Source organism: Mesoplodon mirus, assembly GCF_964341445.2.
Source record: "Mesoplodon mirus genome assembly, chromosome: 18".
NCBI lineage: Eukaryota > Metazoa > Chordata > Mammalia > Artiodactyla > Ziphiidae > Mesoplodon > Mesoplodon mirus.
In genome coordinates this window covers 55,788,790-55,800,739 of record NC_138994.1, presented here as the reverse complement: position 1 = coordinate 55,800,739, position 11,950 = coordinate 55,788,790, and the positions used below count along the sequence as shown (strand labels likewise).

The 11,950-nt window shown below is 40.5% G+C and overlaps 1 protein-coding gene and 1 long non-coding RNA gene across 13 annotated transcripts in view; both read right to left on the bottom strand.

The window, feature by feature from the left end:
• Positions 1 to 7,232: 7,232 nt before the first annotated feature.
• On the bottom strand, positions 7,233 to 10,144 carry LOC309793612. Its single transcript, XR_014291935.1, has 3 exons — positions 8,732 to 10,144; positions 8,231 to 8,297; positions 7,233 to 7,286 (listed from the first exon to the last, which is right to left on the bottom strand). It is a non-coding gene; the product is annotated as an uncharacterized lncRNA (long non-coding RNA).
• A 140-nt stretch (positions 10,145 to 10,284) lies between these two features.
• Positions 10,285 to 11,950, bottom strand: part of RHOT1 (ras homolog family member T1) — a 62,477-nt gene continuing 60,811 nt past the window's right edge. For all 12 annotated transcript variants that reach the window (XM_082603397.1, XM_082603398.1, XM_082603399.1 and 9 more), the window contains one exon: positions 10,285 to 11,361. In XM_082603397.1, coding sequence (XP_082459523.1) covers positions 11,244 to 11,361 — 118 coding nt within the window. In that variant the 3' untranslated portion in view covers positions 10,285 to 11,243. The remainder of the gene's footprint in view (positions 11,362 to 11,950) is intronic.

Genomic DNA, 11,950 nt, shown 5'->3' with positions numbered 1-11,950 from the left:
CAGCAGAAGATAACTCCCAGATTTTTGCTTTGAGAATGTACTCAGCTAAAGTGGGAAAACTGGGAAGGAGGTGGTTAGTGCTGGATACCAAGGGCTCTGTTTATGGGGTCTCAGATATCCAAGAGGTAATTACAGGCAAGAAAAAACAGAAGTGTGGATTTCTGGAATGAGGTCAAGGCTGGTAATACTGATTTGGGAGTCACTGGACGAATGAATGTATGTATGTATGTATGTATGTATGTATGTATTTGGCAGCACTGTGTGGCTTGCGGGATCTTAGTTCCCCGACAAGGGACTGAACCCGGGCCATCAGCAGTGAAAGCATGGAGTCCTAACCACTAGACCGCCAGGGAATTCCCTGGAGGACTGAATTTAAAGTCAAGGGGCTGCTAGTAGCAATGAGCTATACCTAGTTCCGAGGTCTTGGTTTCTAATAAAATAATAAAAGGACCAGTGTTCCTTGGAGAAATGGTTGGTGTCAGCACCAGGACAGGGAAAGTACAGGATGATGCCTGGGAAGTACTTAAGTACAAAAGTTGCCTGGAACTTTTTACAAGGCCAGAAAGTAAGGAGGGCTCAGAAATAATGGGCACATGTTGAAACAGCACATGAACCAAGTTGAAGGCGCTGCCACTGGCCAAACCTGAGATAAGAACAATGAGCAACACTGAGCAACGAAATAAATGATAGTAATAGACTACGATGCAAAGAACAAAGTAAATATCCACAAGCCCATATTGATACACATAAATCACTGAATAAATATATGGGGGGAAAGGCACTGCTCTCTCTTACAGTACAATTCCAATTAATAAATGTAGAAGAAATGATAGAAGTAGAAAAGTTGGCAAATATTACAGTAGTAACTGATCGGGGCAAGATCGGCAATAGTCAAAATCACAACAAAGGTACCACTTCACACTCACTAGAATGGTTACAGTAAAAAGGACAGATAATAACAAGTGTCAGCAAGGATGTGGAGAACAAGAACCCTTAGATGCTGCTGGTGAGAATGTAAAATGGTACAGCCACTTGGGGAAAGTTTGGCAGTTCCTCAAAATATTAAAACTGAGTTACCAAATGACCCCACAATTCCACTCCCAGGTATATACCCAAAGGAAATGAAAACATATGTTCACATAAAAACTTGTACACTGGGAGTTCCCTGGTGGTCCAGTGGTTAGGACTCGGCACTTTCACTGCCGTGGCCCAGGTTTGATCCCCGGGCGGGGAACTAAGATCCCTCAAGCCGTGAGATGCAGCACCCCCCCCAAAAAAAACCAAAAAAGAAACACCTTATACACAAACATAGAAGCATTATTCATAATAGTCAAAAAGTAGAAACGGGCTTCCCTGGTGGTGCAGTGGTTAAGAATCCACCTGCTAATGCAGGGGACACGAGTTCGAGCCCTGGTTCGTGAAGATCCTACATGCCACGGAGCAACTAAGCCCGCAAGCCACAACTACTGAGCCCATGTGCCACAACTACTGAAGCCCACACACCTAGAGCCCGTGCTCCACAACAAGAGAAGCCACCTCAATGAGAAGCCCGCGCACCGCAAGGAAGAGTAGCCCCGCAAGGAAGAGTAGCCCACGGTGGCTGCAACTAGAGAAAGCCCACGTGCAGCAATGAAGACCCAATGCAGCCAAAAATAAATAAATAAATAAATAAATAAATAATTTTTTAAAAAGTAGAGACAATCCAAATGTCCATAAACTGATGAAAAAACAAAATATGGTACAGACATTTCATGGATACTGCATTTTTTTTTTTTAACAAACTGAAGGTTTGTGGCAACCCTGTGTTGAGCAAGTCTATCCGTGCCATTACGTATTTCTGTGTCACATTTTGGTAATTCTTGCAGTATTTCAAATTTCTTCATTATTATCGTATTTGTTATATCAGTGATCTTCGATGTTACCATTTTAATTGTTTGGGGGCACCATGAACTGTACCAATATAAGAAAGCAAACACAATCGATAAATGTTGTATGTGTTCTGGCTGCTCCACCAACCAGCTGCTTCCATCTCTCCCTCTCTTTAGGCCTCACTACTCACGAGACACAACAATATTGAAATTAGGCCAATTAAATAACCTTACGCTGGCCTCGAAGTGTTCAAGTGAAAGGAAGAGTCACACGTCTCTCACTTTAAATCAAAAGCTAGACATGATTAAACTCAGTGAGGAAGGCATGTCAAAAGCTGAAACAGGCTTCTGCCAAACCACCAAGTTGTGAGCGCAAAGGAAAAATTCTTGTAGGAAATTAAAAATGCTACTCCAGTGAACACATGAATGATAAGAAAGCAAAGCAGCCTACTGCTGACATGGAGAAAGTTTGAGTGGTCTGGATAGAAGATCAAACCAGCCACCACATTTCCTTAAGCCAAAGCCTAATCCAGAGCAAGGTCCTAACTCTCTTCAATTCTGTGAAGGCTGAGAGAGGTGACGAAGCTGCAGAAGAAAAGTGTGAAGCCAGCAGAGGCTGGTTCATGAGGTTTAAGGAAAGAAGCCATCTCCATAACATCAAAGTGCAAGGTGAAGCAGCAAGTGCTGATGGAAAAGCTGCAACAAGTTACTCAGAAGACCTAGCTAAGATCCTTAATGGAGGTGGCTACACTAAACAACAGATTTTCAGTGTAGACGAAACAGTATTTTGGAAGAAGACGCCATCTAGGACTTTAACAGCTAGAGAGTCGTCAATGCCTGGCTTCAAACCATCAAAGGACAAGCTAACTCTCGTTAGGGGCTAATGCAGCTGGTGACTTACAATGAGATTAATGTTGTTTTCATGTCTGTTAATTCAACAGCCATTCTACAGACCATGGATCAAGGAGTAATTTCAACTTTCAAGTCTTATTATTTAAGAAATCTATTTTGTAAGGCTATAGGTGCCATAGATAGTGATTCCCTTCATGGATCTGGGCAAATAAATTGAAAACTTTCTGGAAAGGATTCTAGATGCCACTAAGAACATTCATGATTAACAGGAAAGGGTCAAAATATCAACATTAACAGAAATTTAGAAGTTTATTCCAGCCCTTATGGATGACCTTGAGAGGTTCAAGACTTCAGGGGAGGAGGTAACTGCAGATATGGTAGGAACACCAAGAGAACTAGAATTAGAAGTGGAGCCCGAAGATGTGATGAATTGCTGCAATCCCATGAAAAAACTCTCATGGGTGAGAAGCTGCTTCTCATGGATGAGCAAAGAAAGTGGTTTCTTGGGCTTCCCTGGTGGCTCAGTGGTTGAGAGTCTGCCTGCCGATGCAGGGGACACGGGTTCGTGCCCCGGTCTGGGAAGATCCCACATGCCGCAGAGTGGCTAGGCCCGTAAGCCACAGCCGCTAAGCCTGTGCGTCTGGAGCCTGTGCTCCGCAACGGGAGAGGCCACAACAGTGAGAGGCCCACATACTGCAAAAAAACAAAAGAAAAAAAAAAAGAAAGTGGTTTCTTGATATGGAATCCACTCCTGATGAAGATGCTGTGAAGACTGTTGAAATGACAACAAAGGATTTAGAATATTACATAAACTTAGTTGATAAAGCAGTGGCAGGGTTTGAGAAGATTGATGCCAATTTTGAAAGAAGTCCTATGGTGGGTAAAATGCTATTAAACAGCATTGCCTGCTACAGAGAAATCATTTGTGAAAGGAAAAGTCAATTGATGTGGCAAATGTCACTGTTGTTTTGTTTTAAGAAATTGTCACAGCCCCCCCGCCTCTGCCTTCAGCAGCCAACACTCTGATCAGCCAGCAGCCAGCAGCCATTAACATCGAGGCAAGACCTTCCACCAGCAAAAAGATTACAACTCACTGAAGGCTCAGATGATGGTTAGCATTTTTCAGTAATAAAGTATTCTTAAATTAAGGTATACACAGGGGCTTCCCTGGTGGCACAGTGGTAGAGAGTCCGCCTGCCAATGCAGGGGACACGGGTTCGTGCCCTGGTCCGGGAAGATCCCACATGCCACGGAGTGGCTGCGCCCGTGAGCCATGGCCGCTGAGCCTATATGCACTGGGAAACCAAAAAGTTCAAGTGACTCACTTTATTGCATATTTACTTTGTTGTGGTGGTTTGGTACCAAACTCACAATACAGTATCATCGTGGTCTGCCTGTATAGCCATACAATGAAACATTATTCAGCCCCCTCTCCAAAAAAAAAAAAAAAAAAAAGGAATGAAGTACTGACACATGCTGCAATTTGGATGAGCCCTGAAAACATTATGCTAAATAGAAGCCAGTCACAAAAGACTACATATTGTATGACTCCATTTATATGAAATGCCCAGAATAGACAAACCCTATTATTTTTACAACTTTTAAAATGTTTCAAATTATTCCAAAATAAAAATTTAGAAAAATAAAATCAGGGCACTCGATGAGATCACCTAGAGACAGTATAGACAGAGAGGATAAGGAAACTCAGGACAGAACCCTGGGATATGCTAACACTTTAAAGGTTGAAGACAGGTTGAAGAGCCAGCAAGAGACTGAGAAAGAGAAAGTAGCCAGCAAGATAGGCAAGTCAGCTATTTGTGCCGCCTGCCAAGACAACAGGGGTGAGGGACATTTTACTGGCCCCAATACTCAAGAGAGCTTAATCAAGACATTTGTCAGATATATGTAGAAAAAAAAAATCTGGCTGCCACCCAAGCGTAGGAGGGGCAGAGCCTTGCCCCCCAGTGGTGCTTTTTGTGGGGATGACGATCTATTCTCCTGGGGAAGGAGGAAGATGAAATACCACCAGGGACGGATCTTAGTGAATGTGCACAGTGATCCTAATCTTCATTTCAGAGAGAGGAAACAGAACCAGAAAATCAAGTCATTTGCACCATGAATGTGGCAAAGTTGGGATTCAAAATTTTAGCTCTTAAGTCCATGCTTTTCTACTCCTCCCCCAGCAACCTAGTGAATTGCCAATACCACCTAAAGATCCTTTCATTTCCAGGGCTGCTAGTCAGTGTTTCCACAAGGGCTATAGTGACTGAGTAAAGTTGCTTCTTAAGAAAGGGTTGCAGGACTTCCCTGATGGCACAGTGGTTAGGAATCTGCCTGCCAGTGCAGGGGACACGGGTTCGAGCCCTGGTCCGGGAAGATCCCACATGCTGCGGAGCAACTAAAAACTTAAAAAAAAAAAAAAAAAAAAAAGAAAGGGTTGCATAAATCAAGAAAATTAAGTTAGACACAAGCAGATTGATATGTATCCCCCTGGGTACTTTAAGGTTAGGCAGGCACACAATGGTGGGGGGCTGGTAGGGCTGTGGTGCAAAGATTTGGGACTCAGTTCACTGCCAATACGGCAGGACGGAGACTGGTCGGCTACCCCAGGTTCAGTTCCCCAGGGACAGGGGAACGGACAATTTGTCAAGACCTGCCTAGTACATCACTCCCCTGCTTAAACCCCTTTAATGGAATCTTTAGAGAGGGTAAAAGACAGTATCTGGACAAAGCACAGGTGAGGGCAGGGGTGTCAATGCTGCGAACAGGATGAAGTGGACACATGTATCTTAAACACCAAGACTCAGCTCCTGGACACTGGCATCCTGGCCTTGACCCTCCGGGACCCAAAAGATGAGAAGCTGGGAGGACAGGGTTTTAGATGGAGGAAGCATCTGGCAAAGCACTCCACAGAGAGCAAGGTGCATTCTTAGAACCGAAAGATGATCTCTTTGACTAGAGGGTAGTCACGTGGGACAGTGTACATTTATTTGGCTGCAAAGAAGTTCTGGGGCCAGGTCTTCAAGGGCTTTGTAAACTACCTTAGGATTTGAATTTTAGCATAAGAGGAAAGGGAAGATGTTAAGTTTATTCCCTTTTTTAATTAAAATTATACTTACACATAATTAAATTGTCTTTAAAAAATTTAACCACTGTTAACTTAGTTATCCAAACAGACCATAACCTCTTTGAGGGCAAAGCCATTGGATTGAACTACTTCTACCTCCTCAGTATCTAGTGCAGTGGTTCTCAAACTTTAGCAGAATCATGGGATGGGGCCGGGGGTGGTTAACACAGATTTTGCTGGTCCCCAACCTTCAAGTTTCTGATTCACTAGGTCTGGGGTGGGACCTGATAACTGTATTCCTTACAAGTTCCCAGGTATTGTGACCGCACTTTAAGAATCTGGGGGAAAAGTAAAAGATCCTAGAGGGAATCAGTAAAAAGAGTAAGAGAGTATATGAAGACACACTCAGTTCCTGATGCTCTTCTAGACCATATACAAAACAAGCTGGGATAAAAGAGGCTGGAATTATAGAAATCCCAGCGGCAGACTGGAAAAGTAGAGATAAAAACAGTTAATGACAAAACTTTACCCTAGGAGGTTTCCCCTCCATTAAAGCCCCTGTTCCAAGATACTCTTCCATTTATAAATAAAAAGCAAAACAGTAATTTTTTCAAAATTAACAATTTTAGAACAATTAAACAAAACCCACAAAGAATGCTTTTAAAAGAGTAGTTACACATCCTTAACTTCCCTCAATTATCTATACCTGAAATAAACCTAACCACCAAGCCTGCACTCCTCTAAATAGACATCATCAATTACCTGGTGACAGCTACAAGAAGGGAAGGCAAAATGCCTAGAGGAACTGAAAAGCATCCAGAAAATTTGCTTTGCCAACTTTAACCCTTCTTAGTAATAGAAATGTCAAACTCTTTATTGGTTTATTTTTTTCTTTCCCTCTCTCTCCTCTTTTTCTTGCCTGCGTTTTTAAACTGAACACACAGCACATTTACTAAAGGTATAAAATCAAGGCAAGTTAAGGCTGGCTCCTACAGTGGAAGGAGTGCTGAACTGGGAATCAGGACATCTGGGTTCCAGTCCTAGCCCAGGCACAGACTAATTGTATGGCTTTGTGCTCAGTTTATGCTATAAATGTATAGAGTTGGACAGATGGTCTTTGTGGTCTATTTAAGCTCTGATATTTTGACTTTCAAATCTAAAGAAATAAGAAGCATTATCACACTGTCAGGCACACAATGGGACAGTCTCCAGATAACTAGAGTTCAAACGAAACATTCTTGTGGGATTCCTTCACCTTCTATGTATGTCAATTACACAACTGGACAAAGGGAAAGCAAACATGGATCAAGTATCAAAAGAACAGCTCCAGATGAGTGCCCAGAGGAAGTGGAATTGACGCTCCCTTTACCTTCTGAGTGCCATGCTGCCCTCCGAGGTGGGTGCCAGCTCAGCCAGAGCACCATGTTCTGGTGAACAACAGTACCATCAGTAAGAGTGAAAGAAATCAAACACTTTCTGCAGGTCCAATCTTGGTTTCCCTATAAATAAAACATGACTACAGTCGTTTTAAGTTCTTCCTAGTACTGTACCTTTTCAAATTCCGAAACAATCAGGTAAATTTTTTTAACCTGCTATGCATTTACTACTAATACTTTCATCAATTACACCAAGGAGTTGGGCAAATCTGGCCCACAGCCTGTTTTTCTACAGCCCATGAGCCAAGAATAGTTTCTACATTTTTAAGTGGTTACAATAATCAAAATAAGAATATTTTTTGACAAGTGAAAATCATACAAAATTCAAATTTCTGTGCCTATAAATAAAGTTTTATTGGGACGCAGTCATACTCATTTGTTTACATAACGTCTGTGGCTACTTTCTTGCTATGACATAGTTGAGCAGCTGCAAAAATCTCGAATATTTACTATCTGACCTTTTACAGAAAAAGTTTGCGACCCCTAAGTTACACCACAGCCTATATACCCATATCATTTTAATAACAAACACTTCCAAGGGTTATTTAGATCATAAAAGACATGGGTAAAGTATGAAGAGGAAAATACTGAAAGAGGAAAAGTGTTCGTACAGAACTTGAATTTTTCAACAGATGAGGATAATACTGGCAATGCCTCCTTGTGTGTGTGTACCCGACATGCAGCTTTCAAACCCAGAAGGAATGACAATCTCTCAATTTCACTGTCTTTCTGCAGCTCTCTATGCTAAAGGAGAAGAGAAAATCTACAGAGTAAAACATTATCACTGGAAAATACAGCTAGGAATACAGAATGGCACTACGAAGTTAGGAAGTTTCCTAATGATGTCAAAATCTCACCTTTTAGTAAGGTGTCCGTGCTTTCTGAACCAAAAATAACTGAGACAAATGGTATGACAAGTGTGAGCATGCCACGGGAGGCAAGGGGACATAGTTTTTGAATTGGGGATGCACTAGAGAGATCTGAGACGCATTAACTGTGATACTCACAGGTCAGAGACTTCCACAGAGCTGAGAGCCAAACAGGTTAACAGACATTCACTCTTACTGATGGAGCCTTTTGATAAATAGAGTTTAAAAGACAAGAAGTACTTGTAAGATTAGAGGTTTTAACAAATGGGTTATTGGGACTGTGAATCTAGGGATTAAGGTTTTTGGTTCAGGCCACCTGCATGGAGCATTCTCATACTACAAACATTAAATAAATTTAGAATCTTGACATGGGGTATTTCTCAAAAAGCATCTAGTCCTGAATCAGCTTCCTAAAAACACATGGACCATTAAAAATTCAAGGATGATGCCAAATAAACGTGCTAATGAAAATTAGGTCACATATCCACTTTTAACATTTGCACATGTATTTTAAAGACACTTTTACACTGATGTTTACTAGTACAATTGAGACAAAAGGGGCATCAAAGTTAACACCAGTTGCATTGTGAGGGTCTGTTTAGGAAAGGTTTATGTCCTATACAGAGTTTGAGCACTTACCTCTGTTTCCCCTTTGCTAGTCATTATTCAGTTGCCTTCCCTCAGGTCAGAAAAGTTCTCCTTTCATTCAGGACTGGCTCAGCAGTATACCTCCTCTTTGGTGCCTTCCTCTGACAGGTGATGTACAGATCTGCACAAACAGATATCCACAACCCTCCTACCTCTTCTTTCACAGGCCATTTCAGAATGGTGACGTGCTTCCCAAACTCCTAACACCAGCCCACTCCTACTATAACACTCATAAGCTCTGCCAGTGTGGGACATGGCCCATTTTTTGGTCAAATGTGAAAGAGAAAGACAGATGAATGGCAAGAAGCAACAGACCATTGATGTGCTAAATTAAGGCTAAGTTACTACATTATGCCAAGGGACTGCAAACCTTCAAAGTGATGTTTCTTCACAGGACCGCCTCGAAAATTCATTAAAATACTGTAGCAGCTTCAGAATTGTCCATTTAAAATATAATGCAGTTGGTGCAAAGTGAAAGGTTTCCTTTCAACCCTCAAAGTCCTATTTTCCTCATTTTTCCTTAGTACTCTTACAGCTTGCACCTTCGAGTAAATTGTAAAAGCCAGAAGAGGCCTATTACTGTATTGATTCACATATTTCCCCATATTAACTAGTCCCTAACGTGGATATGAAACAAGGAAAAAGATCCGCGTGAGCCTGTAGGTTAAAGAGGAGAAAACAGTGAGCATTTCCTCTGCAAACCCACCCTGCCTGGACTGAGAGTGGAGGAAGGCTTCCTCCAGGGAGGGAGACGTGTCAAGAGCAGGTAAAGAAATAGGGCCGGTGCCTTCTTGTGAATCAGACACTTAGGCCTCAAATGAAAAGATTAAGAGAGAAAAATCTAAATATGTAAACATACTACTTTTCACCTTTTGGCAAACTACCTTCTTTCCTCTGTTCCTCATAAACACAACAATCTACAAGGCATACTCATTTAAAATAATATTTCAGTCTGAACAGGGAAGAACTTGGAAGGAAAGAATTAACTGTCATTGGAAGCTGTGTAACTGAAATTTATTTGGTAAATGAGAAACTCTCAGAAAATAATGAAAATGAGGAGCCACCAGATTTTTTGCTCAATTTTCCTCTTCCTCAAATTCAGAATGGAAATGGGAGGGGGGAGGGAGACATGGGATTATGAAGTGAACATGACACACATTGTTTTACAAGCTTATAGCTAATAAATCATGTTGTTCCTAGCTGCTCAAGGGGTGTGATCTTAGGGAGAAAACACCCCTCAAAAGAACAGAGGGGAAAAAAATCCATGTTAAAGGAGAAAATAAACATGTAAATCATAGCAAAAACCACATTAGTTAGGTATGTGTAGGGGAAAACAATTGCCTTTTTCTAAGAATAGATTTCCCCACAACTTTAAAATAGATTTCCTCTGATACATACAAATCATACTTGTCTTCTTTCCTAATAAGTATTATCTTTTTGTATAAAAAATAATTTTCAAGACAGGAAAGACAGAAACCAGAGGATTTCATTCACATCTGTACAGAAATATTTACTTTTGTTAGACAAAAAACTCAAGATCACAGTACACAGTGCTTATTTATTTAAATACTTGAAAAGGTCAATGATGGAAAAAATAGGTTCATAATGAGAGTTTTATTCATTAGATTTATTTTACCATTTAAAAAAGTGCTGCTTCTAGGTTATCCTAGCCAGATATAGAACACTTCATGACACATGCAGCTACTGTAATATACTATAATAGACACAGCCATTATAGAATGATTTACACTTTGGGAGGAAACTCAATAGTAGTAATGGTGACTGTTTATTTAAACTAAAAACATTGATAATATACAAATCTTTTTTCTCATTTGATTGAAAGGGCTATAAAATTCAACATACTGACAAAGGAAACAAAATAATCACACAGGTGACGCCTTTGCTAATCGCCTTGAGCTTACTCCCTCCTTAAAGGAGAGCATCACACTCAGCTATACAATTTTCTAGACTGCACGATGGCTTCAAGGCTGGCCTACCATGAAGGATGGGAGTGAAGGAAAGTCACGTTTTTAAAAACGGAGAGAAAAAGGCAAATTGTGCCTCGTGTACTTAAAGTACCCAAAGATCATTCTGAGTAAATGTGAAATAAATAAGTGATCAATGAGTAAATAAAGTCTCTGAGCTGACTTAAACCTAGGAGAGTGAGCCAACTGAGCACTAATAATACCATGTGGAAACGTCTAGAAACATCATTTCTTGAACTCAGTCTGGGAGACCATATCTTGCCTGAATATGTACATTATTTACAAAATATTCCCTTTTGGCCTCTGAAAGTTAGTCATTTTAGTTAAGCTGTTTCCTTCCATATGCTAGCCAATACTGCAGTTTAACTATCATTAAAATACTCTTATGCATGAATTACAAATATTAACAAAGTAACTCTGCATGTATACATATCTCAATATTTCTAGTGGAATTTAAAGCATTCAGAATGTACATAAAAGTATTTGTTTTTGGTAGGGCCAGTATTTTTCTTTTTAAATCATCGCTGTTTCAACAATGCTTTGTACATAGCAAAGCCCAAAACGGCAAAAACAGTAGCACCAAAACTTGCTCGAAGCCAAAACGTGGAGCTCTTGAGGTCAGCTTGTGTCACGTGCCTGTGGTCAAAAAATATAATTAACGTGTAAAACATGATTAGTATGAAAAAACCAGTTACATGAACAATCGACTTTTAGGGAAGTATTAGCACACTTGTCAGGCTAATTGCAGACAGTAATGGTCACCAAGAACGTCAATAAAGCCACATGTACACTGCTGAGATAATCATTATCTTAAGACATACTGTAGACATTAATAAAGAAATATCTATAATTAGTTACTATTTGGGAGTAAACAACATCCAAAATGTTATAAATTTTCTTCACATGGGAAACGGAGAACTTAGACAAATCAACCTGCCACTTTTTAATACCAGCATGGTCCTTCAAAATGAGAGGCAAGACGGAGACCTCACAATTTTGAGAGTCAATTTCTTGGAACTTAATGTGCAATCTCCTGTCCCCAGGAACCAAAAGCTATCTTGTAAGCAGTTAAGTGACAAGTGACAATACTTTTCTAAGAGCAATGCTTAAAATCAACTTTGGAAACACTGAGTCCCATAAAAATTTACCAAAAAAATCCCAAAGGGGGAGGGGGAAGATTTACAAGTTTGCATTAATTTGGCTACTGCTGATTAAAGAAAGAAGA